Source organism: Cucurbita maxima, unplaced genomic scaffold (genome assembly GCF_002738345.1).
Source record: "Cucurbita maxima cultivar Rimu unplaced genomic scaffold, Cmax_1.0 Cma_Scf00010, whole genome shotgun sequence".
Lineage (NCBI taxonomy): Eukaryota > Viridiplantae > Streptophyta > Magnoliopsida > Cucurbitales > Cucurbitaceae > Cucurbita > Cucurbita maxima.
In genome coordinates, this window is record NW_019272026.1 from 1,544,414 (window position 1) to 1,563,090 (window position 18,677).

An 18,677-nucleotide genomic window follows, 5' to 3' on the forward strand; every position below is an offset into this window, starting at 1 on the left:
TCCAACAACCCAGACCTAGGGAGTGTTCGAGCCCGCTTAGTGGGTTCATGCTTGCACGCATTGACCATATGTAGAGAAGTACTATACATCCAACCTTACCCAGAGTGAAAGGCTACCTAACGTCATGCTATGATATGTTAAAAGAATTTATTCTACCATATTGCATGTGTTTGCATTTCCTAACTCCAATAGTGAAGTTTCTTTACTTAGTATTTCTTAAAATATTCAAGTCATGTGCTACTGTTACATTTCAAGTAAAGATAAGACACCTCTATACGAATGATGACGGCGTCATGATGAAGGCTATGACACCAGTGTTAGAGTAATTGTGTTGTCATTTTGTAGCCCTTAGGTTAGAGTAGGCCACTGATTTGTTTTTCCGTTTCGTTTCAAATGCTACGTTATTATTTTCTGCTTTATTATTTTTTTATGGTTTTACTTTGAACGTTTATGTCCATAACATCGTTTGAAATTATTTTAAATAAACATTTTCGCACTTAAAAATCATGTCATGCATGCATGAAGACCTTATTTTTAATTAAAAAAAAAATCAGGTTGTTACATAAAAAATAAATATTAAAAAAAAAAAAAAAGCCCCTTATAAGAGGTAAATTATTAAAAATTATGAAATTATGGAACTCTAAGTTGAGCTTGAATAAGCTAGTTGAATTTGAATGCTAGTGTGATGTCCGACATCGATTGGGGAAGAGAACAAAACACCATTTATAAGAGTGTGGAAACTTTCCCCTAGTAGACGCCTTGAGTATGATATAATTTAGATACATAACATTAAGTATGATATAAGATTTAAGAACTATATGTACACGAATAACAAAAGACTTTTCAAAAAGATTTTAAGAGATTACAAGTAAGTTACTTACATTTTTATACCGAGTCATGTTACTTTAAGAAATTACAAGAATTGTAATACCTAATAAAGTGCGTTCACAAGCTACGAAATTATTGGAGAAATTATAGGAGATGAGATAGATCCAGGTACCACTTTTGACCTATTTTATCTTGTATGAACATTTAAAATTTTTGGGAATAGGAGGTTGAAATATTTATTAGCCGGCAGAAATGGTTGTCTTTATTTATTTTTTTTTCTCTAATCTTGTCTCTCTTGATCATGAACGACAAGAAGAACCCATATGGCTTGACTATAACATCGTGATGGAAATATGGGGTCATATAATGTGATATAAAACCAATTTGGTTGAAGTTTGAACATGGTACGTTCCCATTTTGGTTAAATTTTGAACACGATCTAAATCAGAAATAAATATGGTTGTTGAAGTTTGAACACGATCCACGAGAAAAATAAATATTATTATCATGTGGACATTTAAGTCTATATTCAAATATTTTATCACGACACCCATATAAAAACAAGAATTATTTTTGTAAAATAATATAGATTTCATCTCCCAATTTAAAGGAAAGAATGCATACCATTTACGAATTAATAATAACATTAAAAATATGAAATAGAATATAACATTTATTTTAATTGGCAACCGTGTAATATCTAGATTATTTTCTAAATGAAATTGGAAAAAAAAAATTATTCATAGTATCTTTCGACTAACTGTAGGATAGAATTGAACTTGTCTATGACTAACAAGTCTCCATATATAGTATCGTAGTAGTTGGTAGACCGAGAGTCATTGTGTTATATGGAAATGGTTAGAAAGTTGTCTAACTACTCTCTAATAGTGAATTGTATCGATTGATAGGATTGAAACGATTATGATTATGAGGTCACGCCTCGATATAATTTAAAATGACGGGTTTAAAGGGAATAGATAGATCATTTGATCGTTGTGAACACAGTAACCGAGATAAGCTCCGTGTGAACATTAAAATAACATTCCAACAATATAGATGAGTAGAAACAAAACAAATAAGTAAAAAAAAAAAAAAGACTACAAATTCATAAATGTGTTGACCTTGAACCTTATAAAAAGGAGGGAACGACAGGCTTGAGTCCATTAAGAACAAAATAAACTTTTTATCTCAAACACTCTCCAAGATCTAAGCACCCAAACCCTTGCTCCTCTTGAAGCTCAATGGCTAGCGGTAAGTGAATTACTTTCTTTTATTTTTCTTCGTAATCCATCGTTACATCATATTCGTTCGGTTCTACGTTCTACGTCCTAATTTCCATCCAAAATTTTTAACGATCTCACGTTAGTGTACTCCACAATGATAGGATATTGTCCACTCTAAGCATAAGTTCTCATTTTACTTTTGGTGTTTCTCCAAAAGGCCTCAACCAATGGAGATGTATTCCTTCCTTATAAACCCGTGATCATTCCCTAAATTAGCCAACGTGGGACTACCTCCCAACATCCTCAACAGGATGTGGTGAGCTTAGGCTGTTAGAATGTTCTTCCCTAAACTCTGTGCTTCATGTGTTTGCAGTTATGGATAGCAGCAGTCAGCCAGTCGCCATAATAAGACGAAGCAGCTTTCCTGAAGACTTTGTATTTGGTGCAGCATCTTCCGCTTACCAGGTTAAGTAAAAGTTGCATATGACTATTGGAATCAAACTCTAAGCCTTGAGGAGAAGCTCGAAAGGGAAACCCAAAAAGGACAATATTTGCTAGCAGTAGATCTGGGTCGTTACATATTGTGATGTCCCATATTGGTTGGGAAGGAGAACAAAACACCCTTTATAAAAGTGTGGAAACCTTCCCCTAGTAATGTGTTTTAAAGCCTTGAGGGGGAAGCCCGAAAGGAAAAATCTAAAGAAAATAATATCTACTAGCGGTGTGCTTGAGCCGTTACATATACAAATAATAATAAATTAAGAACAAAGAACAGAGTATTGATTTGCTATGGTTTGATCAGTATGAAGGGGCTGCCTTTAAATATGGCAAAGGGCCAAGTATTTGGGACACCTACACTCACAAACATTCAGGTATGTCTATCTCTCAATGTTACTTATTTTGTTGAATTGCACACATAATTATGGATCTCAATGTTGTTTATTTGTTAATTTCAGATAGAATTGCTGATCACAAAAATGGCGATATAACTGTTGATGAGTATCATCGCTATAAGGTGACTAAAATGGGAACAAACAAATCCCATAATTGTTCAAACTATATATATAAATATAAATCTTAAACAAATCCCATAATTGTTGATCATACAGGAGGACGTTGGCATCATGAACAAAATAGGTTTTAACGTTTATCGATTCTCAATCGCTTGGTCTAGAATTTTTCCAAGTAAGAACTTAGAGATGAACAAATCAGTGTAACAATTCTATTTTAATTAATATTTTCTAAGCTTAATTTATGAACATTAATGTTGTTGTTGAATTTCAGCTGGAAAGCTTTCTGGGGGTGTGAATCAACAAGGAATTGATTACTATCATAATCTCATCGATGAACTGCATGCAAATAGTGGGTTATTTGTGATTAATCTCATTGATTATGTTAAGTAAGTTTGAGTCAACTAATCATGTGGCTGTGTTTGTATTGGTAGAGATCAAACCTTATGTCACACTATTTCATTGGGATGTTCCTCAAGATTTAGAAACGGAATATGGTGGCTTCTTGAATAGTCAAATTGTGTAAGTAATTTCTATACCATTATCATATTTCACGTGATTTAGGAGTATCAATTATTAGTACCAAACCGATCTTATATATTCAATTCAATCCATAAAATTTTGTTTAATATTTTGAAGAGAGTGATAGCAACATGGGCTCCTTAGGGACTAAATTATTTATATGTAGGCTTTAATTATCCTTTTTGGTTTAAATTATCATATCATTAATGCTAATTGATTTACATAATCCAATAACACATTCACTACAAAGTATTCAAATTAAATTAATATTGTAGGAAATATTATTTTAGTCTTGTTTATTACCAAAATAAATAAAGTCTTTAGTAACATTTGCTTCATTTTAGATTCAATCATAAACAAATTTGATTTTGGATTTGTAAGAATTTGGAGAAATATTGTTCTCTTTAAAACAAGATTTTTAAAATGTGTCGCTAGGGAGAGGCTTCTACACCACCAATGTGGATTTCACAATGTTTGTAACAACTCGAGCTCACAGCTAGCAAATATTGTCTTTAGACTTTTCCTTCAAGAGTTTCCTTCAAGGTTTTAAAACGCATCTGTTAGGGAGAGGTTTCCACATCCTTATAAGAAATGCTTTATTCTCATCTCCGACCGATGTGAGATCTCACATCCCACGTTGTTGAAGAGGGGAACGAAGCATTGTTTATAAGGTGTGAAAGCCTCTCTGGTAGACGCGTTTTAAAACTGTGAGACTAACAAAGATACGTAATGAACCGAAGTGGACAATATCTACTAGAGCTTAAGCTATTACAAATAGTATTAGAGCTAGACACAAATAGTGTTACAGATGTTGGTTCTCAAGAGGGTGGATTGTGAGATCCCACATTGGTTGAAGAGGGGAACGAAACATTTCTTATAAAATGTGGAAACCTCTTCCTAGTAGATATGTTTTAAAATCGTGAGGTTGATGGCGATAAGTAACGAATCGAAATAGATAATATCTATTAACGGTGAGCTTGATTGTAAAACAAAAGAAATAAATGAATAAATTTGCATTAAGAAAAAGTAAAATGTTTTGAAGGACATGAAAATAATGGTGCAAATTATTTGCAGAGATGATTTTCAAGACTTCGCAGAGTTTTGTTTCAAGGAGTATGGACAAAAAGTGAAACATTGGATTACCTTAAATGAACCAGTCATGTTCACATTCAAAGGTTATGTAATTGGAGAATACGCACCCGGTAGAGGTGCAGAATGGGATCCAAGTCGCTATCTTGGTGGTGATTCTGGCACCGAACCATACATTGTTGGTCACAACCTAATTCTTGCACACGCTGCGGCTGCCAATCTTTACAAGACCAAATATCAGGTTCTCTTTTGTTGTCTAATAAAGTTTAAGTTGGGAGCTAATGTTTATGCATATTTAAATTGAATGGTACTCTTAGGCAGACCAAAAGGGCGAGATTGGCATCACAATTACATCAACATGGTACGTACCATATTCAGATTCTGAGGAAGACAACAAAGCTAGAGATCGAGCTTATGATTTTTCACTTGGTTGGTAAGTAAATTAATATCTCTAAGAGTTCATTAATCGTTTTCTTACAAATATATGACCAAATAATTAAATGCATTTAGGATGTTACATCCACTCGTTTATGGAGATTATCCGGAGAACATGATGGCTGTGGGGAATAGATTGCCCAAATTCACAGACCAAGAACGCACTCTCATAACAAACTCCTTTGATTTTCTTGGATTAAACTATTACACAGCCAATTATGCAAAAGACAATCCCAATAACGTTCACCCTGAACCAAGCTATTTGAATGATATTCATGCCACTCTATCAAGTATGCACTCTTTTAACTACGAGTACAATTCTCACCAGCTATCCCAAATATTCTTTCTCATATCACATATCTATTCTATAATTTGACTTTTTATATAATATCCTTGTATTGTAGCGGATCGTAATGGGGTCTCAATTGGTCCAAAGGTAATAGCGTTCGAACTTCCTTCTAACAATTATAACAATATTAGTGTTCAAATTGTTATTTTGGAGTTTAAATTCCTTTTATGCTTATTTAATTCAAATAACTTGCTATTTATGAATGATGTAGGTGAGTCCATCATCTTGGCTAGCTGTTTATCCCAAAGGAATAGAAGATTTGTTGTTATATATAAAGAAAAATTATCACAATCCAATTATCTATATTACAGAAAATGGTATGAAAAGGAAGTTTAGAATTTAATTATAAGTTTAATTAATTTACTTATTATTTAAACTTTACAATGGCAGGATACCTCGACTACGATAGTCCGAATGTTGGCGATTTAATAAGAGACGAGGGCAGAGTCAAATATATTCATGATCATCTCTATTATATTCATAAAGCATTGAAGTAAGTAACAAAGCACTAAGATTTTAAGCTATTGATTACTTGTTTTTAATTATGATATTTTAGTGAAACTCATATACTTTCTCTTTCAACCTTTGTATTTTGGAAAATGGTGTAGGGATGGTGTAAGGGTTGGTGGCTATTTTGCATGGTCATTATTGGACAATTTTGAATGGGCAAATGGATACTCTATGCGATTTGGTCTCACTTATGTTGATTTCAACGATAATTTGAAGAGGGAGCCGAAAAACTCATCAAAATGGTTCCACAATTTTCTCAAGACGTGAAAACAATACATAAACCTTCTATATTGTATGCTATATTATTATCCTTTCGTGTTTTGTAATTGCAACTTTCTAGAGCACTTCCTACTAAGAGAAGATACTAAATAAATTGCCATTGCAATCACAAATGCATTTAATGCATTTACTTTTTTACGAAGTAATGTTATGTTTTCTATATATATGATATGAACTAAAATAAATTTCTTATCTCTTTTCTTGCTCCATCACTTTGATTCTTTCTTAATTTTCTTTTGAGTATAATGGTTAATTTTGTTTCTTGAATATTCAAGGCAGTAAATGATGATGAGTTTTGGCTGAAATTTCATAATTGAATTTCATAACAATCTGAAATTTTCTCAGACTCAAAAGACTAGGCGAAACTGGTAACAAAAATTTAGATATAAAATTTCCTTGGGATCTTAAAACTTTGCCTGCAAGTAAAAGGAACCAAAGAATGTTTAGAGTGTAAATGTACATGTGCCAAGTTCATACAATGAGGAAAAGGGGATTGGGATACATGGTGTATGATAAATGTCAACTATGCGTAAGTAATTTAGACAGATACCCCGAATCGACATTTCCTTTGTGATTTTCAAGTTCTTGAGTACCCCAATGCCTAGATCTCTTCTTATAATTTGCAATGTGTTTCATGTATATATGCGATACAAAATTGTGACGCATATTCTAGCTAAGGAAATGAGACACTCCATAGGTGAAAATTGCACTGATCAAAGTACTTTAATACAACAATCAATTAGAGGAGGCGACATGGTGGATGAAATAATAGCAAAGTATCTCGATCTTCTCCAAAGTTTGGTATACTTTTAAGAATGAAAGTTTTTTTTTTTTTTTTTTTTGGTATATTGTAACCGGTTAAAAAATATTAATCGATTGTTTCAACTATATCTTGGTTAGACTTGATCCGTTCATTGAGTGTAAACTTTTCTAGTAGGATCAATGAGTTGTAAATTTTGGATGTTTTCCATAGTTGTCATTCACTAATTGAGGTAAAGTGAACGTAAGAGTAGGAATGTTTTTGAAGTTGATTGGAGGAATTGTTTGATGGATGAATAGCTTAAACCATAATAATTAAAGTCCCAATTTATTTAAGTTGATTACTATGATGCATGTACTCTGGTATGTTTATGTGTAGCACAGTTAAAGATTTAGCACAAACATATGATATGATTAAGAGGTGGTAGTCCCATGAAAGATTAAAGTTGTGGTAGGTATGAAAATGTTTTATGTAGCACCATACGACTCGACTAATATTTTGTATTATGAAACTTAATGTATGTTGTAAAATCATTTAGGCATGGATTATTAATTCAGTGATACAAATACGCACATTTACGATACTTCATTCACGTTCCTTTCTTTTTTTTACAAGTTTTGACCATACGAACACGTGCAAGCACATAGTCAAGTTTATTGAGTATGATAGTGATTCTCACCTAGTGAATCTATGAGCATGTGTGTGGATTGTGTGTGTTGTACTCCAATCCAATTGTACTAAAAAAAAAAATAAAGTTCAAGATTAAATAGAGTTCAAGATTAGTCATGATCTTACGTCCCACCAATCAATCATTATAGACCTTACATGTACTTATATAGTTTCTAATTCCAACCGTGAGCTACTTAGTAAATATTTTCAAATAAATTTTCTCGTAAGACAGATACAACGATTATTGTAGAAGCCATGAGAACTGCATTGTCTTCGCTTTTAATAATAATAAAAAGTTCACATTTACTATCCCTCGTATTTTAAACCTTTACCGGTAAATGAGCTGCCAAAAATAATTCTTAGCTGGTAGAGTTAGTTGCACATGGCTGCTTGCCTTGGTTGAGCTGCCTATGTTTGTTGTTTTTTTTTTTTTTTTTTACTCTTGATCCAAAACAACTTGAACAACTCACATGATTAAATAAAATAATGTGATGGAAATCTATTGCCTTAAGATATTTACACATTTTGGTTGAAGGTTTGAACAATATATAAGAGAGAAAAATTTAATTTTTTACATCTTAGCACGTGAATATTGAAGCTAACATAAGAAAAAAATTGCTATCAGACAACTAATGAGATTGAGGTTTGTATAGGTTGTTTAATCTCTTGAAATTTTTAGTATGCTCTTTGGTTGCAGCTTTGTCTGATCTTCCATATCATAAACAATTTCTTGAGATTATTAGTGAGTGAGTCTCTTCATGTCATGAGTAGTCTGTGACTTTCCAAGTTTTGTGTCAAAAAAACTTGTTTATTGATGTATAGGCAACATGATGGGTAATTTCTAATGCATTATGTCCTATTTACAAGGACAAGAGCTTTGGGAGGTCGTTGGCAGAAGCAAAATTATGGTGTTGCGCAAATGAAGAATCAAATCAGACAAATCAATGTTTACATTTAAAAACAAAATAAAAAAAGAGGTGTTAGAGCATATTTGGGATAACAAAACACCAAAATAAGCCTGAGACACATTCATGATGTAATTATTAAAGAAGAACATTTGAGATTACAAGACACTAAAAACAGCATGAGACATGTTTTTGATGTTGTTCTCAAAGAAGAATGATATAAGGTTACAATTTCTAGAAAACAAGCTTTTATCAATCTCACAATACGACATGAAAATCGAAGTTAAAGAGCCATAGATGAATGAAGAAGTATCACAAAATACGATTTGGTAGAGGAAATTGAGGAAGAAACTATAAGCTTAGAGCCGAATTAAATTCGAGAATTCGTGTCAAGACTATAAGATGTCAAACTCATCTTTTGCAAGTTGTTTTACAAAATAAAGCGTCACCAAGAAGAATTAATTGAGAGATACAAGGCTCAACTTGTAGCTCAAGGGTTCTCTCAACAATATGGACTAGGCTATGATGAAACATTTAATGAGGCAAAGATCACTATCGTACCGGTCTAGAGAGCACTTGTGAAAAGTAAAACTTGAAAATTATGGCAGATGGATGTGAAAAATGTTTTCTTGCATGGAGAGTTGGACCAGGAGATCTACATGAACCAACCAAAGGGATTTGAGAATGTAGTTGGTGTCATTAGTCGATACATGCAAAGTCTGAAAATGCCTCATTTGGATGTGGCTAGATGAATCTTGAGATATGTCAAATGTACAATCGTCTACAATCTTTTGTACAAAAGAAGCGAAGACTCCAAGCTAGCTGCATACTATGATGTTGACTATGCAGGATATCACGATACCCAAAGATCAATCATCGGGTATGTGTTCAAGCTCGATTTGAAAATAATTTTTTGGTGTAACAAAAGACAATCAACAGTATCATTGTTAACTATAGAAGCAGAGAGCTGAAACTCTTAATTGAGGATTTGCACCAAAAATTTGACTATCTAATATACAACAACCAATATGTGGTTTTCCTAGCATAAAATTCAAGATTTCATGCTATAACAAATACTGCGGAGGTACATTATCATTTTATTAGAGAGAGTCTTGAAGTAAGAATACAGATGACCAAGTGGCAAACTTGTCTACAAGAAGGCTGAATACTGAAAAATATGAGGATTTTTGCTGTCACCTCAACATGGTGTGGTGAACTAGAACTAGTGTTGAAGATGAGTGTTAAAATATCATTATTAGCCCAATAGAGTCAAGCTCAATTATCGTATGATCTCATTGTCTATATATTTTAGGAAAGTGATGTAAGTATTTTAGGAATAAAGATACCTACATATTTTAGGAAAATGATTTAGGTATTTTATGAATAACTTGTCTAGTCGCTCTTATAAATGTCCTTCACTTTACTAAGGTTTTCATCCTAAGAAACCCAAAAATTATGACATGCATTCTCAAGCAAAGCAAAGACGTGTAGTATTTTAAAAGGTGTCTTGTAATCTTTTATCAATTTGTGTTCACCCCTACCTACAAGTCACCTACTGATATTACGCTTCTCAAAATTTAAGAACACAAAATTAATTTATGTAGTACAACACAGGTAAAATACGAAAATTAGAGCGTAGAGACAAAGAAAAAGAGCTCATGTCATTTATTGATAAGAAACAAAACCGAAAGATAAGAGGTTTAATTCCTTCTCCGCCTAGTTAAGGTTGCATGACAAATTAACATTCTAACCTGATAGAAGAAATTAGCATTGGAGGGTTTGTGAATCATATTTAGGTCATTAGGAAATTGTGTAACCACTTTGCTGAGTCTTTAGAGATTCTCGTCAAGTTATTCTTGTAATCAACGTAGACGACACCAAAACGGACAGTAAATCCACTTGACCATTCAAAAACGTCCAATAATGACCATGCAAAGTATGACTTTACTCTTACACCAGCCCTATAATATGGTTCAAAAAAGGAGTTAGCACCAAACATAGTTCAAAAATGTATTCTTTCATCTTTAGTTACTTACTTGATTGCTTCGTGTAGATTCTTGAGATGGTTATGATAGTATTTAATTCGAAACAAATCCTTAAGTAGTTTGTCAACATTGAGGCTATTAAAATCAAGGGATCCTGAAATGAAAAATTTGATTCATTAATAAGGTAAGTATATATGTTTTTTCTTTTTTTGTCTTCAAGACGATTTAGAAAAGTGATTTTTATACCATTTTCTGTGATGTAGATAATCGGATTTTTATAAACGTCCTTTATATAGATCATCAAATTTTTTAATCCTACTGGATAAGCTGCAAGCCAAGACGATGCATTCACCTGTAAAGACATGGATTACAAATAAGGAAAGTAATCACGGAGAAATCAATATAGTTAAAAAGACATTATCGGAGGGAAGTTTGCACATTAAATGATTACCTTTGGACCAATTGAGACTCCATCCCGATCAGCTACCATCCAAACCCATCATTACACAAAGTCAAATCAAATATAGTTAAATATTTTATTTTCGTCCATTTTTATTTGAAATAGAGTGAACTATTAGAAAGTATCATTAACTTAATTAAATTCGTACTTGAAAGAGTGGCGCGAATATCGTTCACATAGCTCGTGTTTCCACTAGTTGCATTGGGATCGAATTTGGCATAATTAGCTGTATAGTAGTTTATGCCAATGAAATCATACGAATTTGTGATCAAAATTCTTTCGTCCTTTGTGAATTTGGGCAATCTCTCCTTCACAAAAGTTCTCATGCTGGTTGGATAATCTCCATAGACGAGAGGATGCAAGAACCTACAATATTACTCGATTAATTAATTTGGGAACATTGATATAATATGTCTTTTTTTGGAAATTTTAAGGTAGTACTATGTATCAATTTACTTACCAACCGAGAGAAAAATCAAAAGCTCGACTTGTAGCTTCTTTGTCTTCTTTAGCATCGGAATATGGGACATACCAATTCGAAAACAATGTGACGCCAATTTCACCTCTTTGGTGTGCCTACATGTTAATTCAATATATTTAAAACTTAATGACTTACTTAATATGAAGCAAATGTGCCGATATTGTCCACTTTGCCCCGTTACGTATCACCGTCAACCTTACAGTTTTAAAATATGTTTACTAAAATGAGGTTTCCACACTCTTACAAATAATGCTTAGTTCCCCTCTCAAAACTGATGTGGGATCTCAAAATCCACCTCCATAAAGGCCGAGTATCTTTGCTGGCACACCGTTTGGTGTCTGATTCTGATACTATTTGTAATAGTTCAAACCCATTGCTAGTAGATATTTTCCGTTTGACACTGTTACATATCGTACGCAGCTTCACGATTTTAAAACGCTCCTACTAGATAGAGGTTTTCACACCCTTATAAAGAATGTTTTTGTTTTCCTCTCCAATTGATATGAGATCTCATAGCTATTCAAGTGATAAGAAGATAACCTTATATTTAGTCTTGTAAACTTTAACAGCTGCAGCATGAGCTAGAATTTGGTTGTGACCAACAATGTATGGTTCGGTTGCAGAATCTCCACCAAGACAATTAAAAGGTTGCCAAGAAGAACATCGACCAGGGGCAAATTGTCCATACACATAACCATTTGTGATGAAGATGTATTGTTCGTTGAAGGTGATCCAATGCTTCACTCTATCTCCAAACTCTTTGAAGCAAAGTTCAGCATAATCTCGAAAATCATTTCTGCAATGAATTCTTACGATTAATACTAAGTTATGTTTATATTGACGAAAATTATTGATTGATAATACCATTTTGACATTTTTATTATTATTATATAATTGTGGAAAAAATCAAAATAAACTACTCACATAACTCGATGATCCATAAATCCTTGATATTCATCTTGTAAAGCTTGGGGAAGATCCCAATGGAAAAGTGTGACATAGGGTTTAATGCCTGCAAATGAAATATGATCAAAATGTTTGAAAGAATCAATAAGATTAACCAAATATTGTGATAATTCCAACCATGGGCAAGGAGCTCATTGATGAGGTTGTTGTAGTACTTAATTCCTTCCATATTCACCCCACCACTAAGTTTTCCCTCTGCATTAATAAATAATAAGGATTAAAATGTTAATAACAAATGTAATTCATATAGTTTTATAAAATATATTAAAATCTGGGCCACCGAAACAATTGATTAGTATAATTGTAACGACTCAAGTTCATTGCTAGCAGAAATTGTTCGCTTTGGTCAGTTATATATCATCATCAGCCTCACGATTTTAAAACACATTTGCCAGAGAGAGGTTTCCACACTCTTAATAACGAATGGTCCATTTCTTTTTCCAACTGGTATAGGATCTTATACTAATATTTTTTGAATTTGTATGTGTGAATTAATGAACAAAAATAAATCTGGAAAGGACGTTTAATTTTCTTACTTGGAAAAACTCTAGGCCAACTTATTGAGAATCTGAAGGCATCAAAACCTATCTGTTTCATAATGGCAATATCTTCCTGTAATACATACAAAGAACTATTAATTAGTTCATGAAAAAACACGAAGATAAATGATTTTACTTTAGAATGCCTGAAGACTAAGTTTGATGTATTGAGTCGGGTTGTTGCACTAACCTTGTAACGATGGTACGAATCAGCAGCTATATCTCCGTTACTCCCATCTGCGATTCTCTCTACAATTTCCCCAAAACAATGCAAATTAATTTTTCTAATATCTTTTAGAGACAGAATATTTTGAGAGAGAGGAAAAGAACCTGGATGTTGGTGAGTGTAGGTATCCCAAATACTTGGACCCTTTCCATACTTAAAAGCAGCACCTTCATACTGAACAAAGATTATCAAGAAACAACATGTCATCAATGTTCATGCATTTTGGAGAATCAAAATGAACAAATGAACAACTTTTTTGGTTCACCTGATAAGCAGAAGAGGAAGAACCAAAAACAAAGCCTTTAGGAAAGCTGCTTCGCCTTACAGCATCGATGGGATGGCTTGGCTCAACGGCGGCCTTTGAGACCACTACAATGACAAGCACACAGGCAAGAGAGAGGAGGTTTGAGGTATGCTTGGAAGCCATGATTATCAATGGGTTTTGGTTTGATAGTTGAGACTTCCACTACTCTCTAACTAGCTTTATATAGAGACCTTGGGAGAGAGTTTTAGATGGTTACCATCTACTGTTCTTCATTATCTCAAAACAAAAATTTTAAATTCAACAAAACAAACGTTTTCAATAGTAAATTTCATAAGTTTTGAATTTAACATAAATAATTAATTCAACATTTAAGAAATGGGAGATCTAAATCTAGTTAAACTACTTGGACAAGAAAAAGAGTCTTTAATAATTAAAGTGGATTGAAATTAGTTTATTATATGGTGACTTTAAACAACTATTTTAAAGTTCTTGAAGACCATAGGATCTATGTGTCGGTCTAAGTCCAACGCTAGCAAATGTTGTTCTTTTTGTGCTTTTCGTTCTAAGCTTATCCTTAAAGTTTTAAAACATATTTGTCAAGAAGAAGTTTCTATATCTTTGGGAGAGGTTCTCACACCCTTGTAAAGAATGTTTTGTTGCACTCTTCAACCTACAATCCACCACTTTTGTGATCCAGCGTCTTCACAGACACTCATAGGGCCCAACGTTCTCACTGACACACCACTTGGTGTCCACTCCCTTTCAGCGCTCAACGTCCTCGCTGGCGCACCACCTAGTGTCCGACACTAATACCATTTATAACACTCCAAGACACCGCTAGCAGATATTGTCTTCTTTGATTTTTCCCTTTTGGGATTCCCTTCAAGGTTTTAAAACATGTTAGAGGTTTCTACACACTTATAAAAAAAGTTTTGTTCTCCTCTCCAACCCACGTGGGATCCCACAATCCACCTCCCTTCATAACTCAACATCCTAGCACTCGTTCCTCTCACCAATCAATGTGGGATCTCACACTATGTTAGGGTAGTTACATTTTTATTCTGTACATCTTTAAGTTAGATTAATGCATCATTTAAATCTTTTCTTTAGTTTTATTTATAATTCACCTCGATTATTTTCATCCTTTTGTTTTAAGTCTTTTAATACAAGCGTTTAAATCCACAACATCTTTTTATGACTTATTTTAAATGAACGTTCCTACATACAAAGATCATGCATACATATCATAACAACTCTATTTCAGTAGAAAAAATATAATCGCTACGTCTTAACGATTTCAAAGCTCTCAGAATACGAAGTTAATACAAGACTCCAAACCGTTTTAAGGTGGTTGAATTTAAGGAAGCTATTCATAGTATAGATATCTAAATATCTTTTTTACATACATGACATGAATTTGGGGTTAACGTCTATAATGTTCAATACTTTAATTTTTAGGTTTATTGTTGGAACATTAATAATTTCGTACACGTAAGTGATAAGTTGTAAGGTTGGAAGACATATTGGAGAGGGAGAGGATATGGATAAGTTATGACCCACCAAGAAATACCAAAAAAAAACGTGGGCTGCTCAAATTGAAAAGTATTTTCTCAAAATTAACTATTTTTTTTAATTTATTTCTTAAGAAAATTGATTTTTTAGAAAAAATAAACGTATATATTAGATGAAAGTCTCACATCGACTAATTTAGGAAATGATCATAAGTTTATAATCAACGAATACGATTTCCATTGATACGAGGCCTTTTGGGGAAGCTCAAAGTAAAGTCATGAATCGCTTATACTCAAAGTGAACAATATCATATTATTGTGGAGACCCATAATTCCTAACATGGTATATTAGAGTCATGCCAATAGAATTTTCAGCTCGAAGACATAGTAAAAAAGTGACTAAAGTATCGAACAAATGGTGTATCTTGTTCGAAGACTCCAAAAGAAAAAAAAAAAAAAGTTGAGTCTCGATTAAGGAGAGACATCCTTCGTTTCGTTTGAGGGGAAGGATTTTTAAAATTTTTATTTTTATTAATTTAGGATAAATTTTTATTAATTTTTTAGTTTTTAACTCTATTTCTTCATGTGAATGTGGACCCCACTTGTTTAATGTATTAGTCTTGTCAGATTGTCAGCTCCAACACACAAATTTGGATCCCAAATTTAGAACACAAACAAACAAAAAAAACATTTTTTTTTATAATCTTCTAATTGTTTTTTTTTTTTTTTATTATTATTTGTTTATTTGGGTGGAGGAAGAGAAAAAGAGACAAAATTAGAAAAGGGATCTGAAGTGTAACCAAATATTCATTCACTTTTCTTTGTTAAAAGGACAATAATGTTTTTTTTCGGTTAATAGTGTCGTAAATTGTCGTGAATGGTTCGCTCTTGAATTTGTAAAATTTTAGGCACGTTCTCAATTCTATTCATGCATCTATTGAAATTTATTTGGTTCGTCTTCTATATCGATACATAAATCAAGAATTAGTATTACTATTTTTATATAAAGGTTTCTTTAGCATTGTTATGAGATGTGAAGTTAGTGTCATTTTGTATTTGTTTAGAGGCAATTCGGAGAAATTTTATAAGTGAGACTGTGTAGTGTAAGAGGTACACTAATAAATATTTTGGTTATAGTGATTGACTCTCACCTGTAAGTGGATCTAGGGTAATTTCTTCTCTTCAAACTGCATAAATATTTATGTCTCTATGTTCATAATGTTTGTGGGTGTGTCACTTTCGCTACACCATAGAGATCTATTTTGAATGGATATTTATTATGACAAAAACAAACAATATTTTTTAATTAAAAAATGTATCTAACTAGTTGTATCTAATGTCGTTATCTCTCTCTCTTTGGTCCCTTCGACGCTCATTTTGGTTACACCATGCAGCACCTGGCGCTACAAATTCTTTGGACGACGGTCAATCTCTAGTCCTTGTCATTCACCATAGTTGATTTTGCATATGGACAAAACCCATATTTTATTTTCTATGGTACTTTAGTAGCATTATTCAATGACTTTAACTCATATCCAATAATGCACTTGTCAAGCAACAGGCATCTAGAAATGTGTACCATGAGTTTGATTAAGGTTAAATAAGATAGTGCATCATGACTATTTCAAGAGTTACTATTGTGTGTAGAAAACAAGTTAAGAGGCTACACTCTGACTCCATAAACCTGTTCTAAGAGATGACAAAGGACTACATCAATAATTTACCTCATAACGAGTGCTTATATATCACACGTGGAAACGTAAAGGGCTTCTTGAACTAGTTTGCTACATTGTTAACCCACCTTGAGAGGAGGCGAATGACCACACGAATAAGCTACCTATATAATTAACCAATTTACTATTTTCAAAACGAGTAAAAGACAAAATCATGACATAAACAATATATATGTTTCCTCTCACACGGACAAATGCAACTCCCCTAATAAAAATAATTTGTTTTTTTGTTTTTTTTTTAATTTAAGAGTAGTTTTTAGATGTTTTGAAAGATATTATTTCTCACTTTTATAAGTTTTAGAGTATTTTTTTTAGATATAGTGCAAATTTTAAAAGTATATTTATTAATTTAGCTTATATAAAGCGATGCATATTTGCTCATTTACCCTTGTCACGAGGCGTTTGTTTACCTCTTGTCGTCACAAAATTTAAGACGGTAATATTTGAACTTTTAAAAAAATAAAATTGGAATAAATAATAATAATAATAATAATAGTTGAGTATTTATTATAAAAAAAAAAAAATAAAAATAAATAGGTCCAATGTATTAATATAAGTTGATGACTATTAAAAGATTGTCACCTAACCTAACCTTTAACATCTTTAACATCTTTAACAGTAACCTATCTAAGTAGATAAGGTTCATGTTGGAATTAGTGAATTAGGTCTTCTAGGATCGTGTCATAGATACACATGTTATGAAGTGCAGTTAGTTCATTACGTGGAAATTATATAAATTATCCGATAATAAACTTGGTATGAGGAGTATGATCTACATAATATCGATAGTTTGTAAGCATACGAGTCAGCTTTTTATCTAAAACATTGGAAAGTTTTAAGGATATTTTTAATACAAAAAAAAAATACGAAGATTTCAATATTTTTATATCATTAAATGTGTTATAAAGAAGTTTCGTACGTAAACTTCAATTATCACGTGCTAAGATAGTAATACTATATTTCTCCGTTGGATCTCATTCAAACTCCGTACCCAAAAAAATATGTTTAAATATCTTATGACAATAGGTTTCCATCACATTAAACCAAGTGGGGTTGGTTGTTCTAGGTGTTCGTCGGAATCAAGAAAAAACGTCAAGCATGAGGAGGTGAATCAAGGCAACCAGCCATGTGCAACTACCTCTACCAACTCAGTTACCCAAAGGTTTAAATTTGGAGGGATACTAAATTTAATATCTTCAATAGTTTTGTCCCTTTTTTATATATATATATATAGTATAACAACCTTAGTAACACGTGATGAAATCGTTAATTAATTTCAGACAAAAATAGTTAGATCTTACCTAGAACTCTTCAAATTTTGAGTATAGTCCATTGGAAACTTAAAACTATAAAACTAAACTCTAGTTGTAAATAAAATAAAATAAAAAACAGAGAAAAAGTTTGAGTGTTTTAAAATATTTAGTAGGTGACATTATTGTCGAGTCCGGAAAATGCAGACACATGCAATCTTTAGCATGGTTGGTGGGATCTAAAATTATGACTCATCTTGGATTATACTTTTATTTTTTAGTATAAGTCGATGTGTACTACCTCTCTATATATGTTCGGATTACCTAATTCTCATTTCATAAGTATTAAGACTATTCCACCGATCAATACGAGTTATGTTCTTAAGAATTAAGAATATCCCACGATCAACCCGAGTTATTCTAACATGTTTTGTTCTCATTCACATGCATCCCAGAAAAATTCTCAAGAGGTTACCCACTTCAAGTAAAGCACATTTAACCATAGAGTTCTTATAATTGAGCAATTAAAAAGAAATGTACACCTTGTTGGTATAGGTAGTGATGCCTCATGCCTAGGATTTAAATTAGGATTCAAAATCTGGATTCGGCATTTGATAGCACTCGCATTCCCCTAAATCCCCTGTGATATGGCCACGTTATCTATTCCTTACTTCTTAAGAGT

General features: G+C 32.5%; 2 protein-coding genes across 2 annotated transcripts; one reads left to right on the forward strand and one right to left on the reverse strand.

Moving 5' to 3' along the window:
- The first annotated feature begins 1,999 nt into the window (after positions 1-1,999).
- LOC111485441 (beta-glucosidase 24-like) lies at positions 2,000-6,441 on the forward strand. The gene is made up of 14 exons (XM_023132325.1): positions 2,000-2,079; positions 2,425-2,516; positions 2,854-2,923; positions 3,008-3,066; positions 3,161-3,236; positions 3,336-3,413; positions 3,496-3,583; positions 4,658-4,913; positions 4,990-5,105; positions 5,183-5,397; positions 5,512-5,543; positions 5,668-5,773; positions 5,847-5,949; positions 6,065-6,441. The coding sequence occupies exons 1-14, from the start codon at positions 2,070-2,072 to the stop codon at positions 6,231-6,233; spliced, it is 1,470 nt and encodes a 489-aa protein (XP_022988093.1). The 5' UTR covers positions 2,000-2,069; the 3' UTR covers positions 6,234-6,441.
- Positions 6,442-10,226: 3,785 nt separating this feature from the next.
- LOC111485433 (beta-glucosidase 12-like) lies at positions 10,227-13,736 on the reverse strand. Its single transcript, XM_023132313.1, has 13 exons — positions 13,502-13,736; positions 13,341-13,410; positions 13,201-13,259; positions 13,008-13,083; positions 12,589-12,666; positions 12,430-12,517; positions 12,046-12,301; positions 11,485-11,600; positions 11,173-11,390; positions 11,016-11,047; positions 10,811-10,916; positions 10,616-10,718; positions 10,227-10,540 (listed from the first exon to the last, which is right to left on the reverse strand). Exons 1-13 carry the CDS (start codon positions 13,661-13,663, stop codon positions 10,372-10,374), a joined length of 1,533 nt encoding a protein of 510 aa, XP_022988081.1. The 5' UTR covers positions 13,664-13,736; the 3' UTR covers positions 10,227-10,371.
- Positions 13,737-18,677: the final 4,941 nt, after the last annotated feature.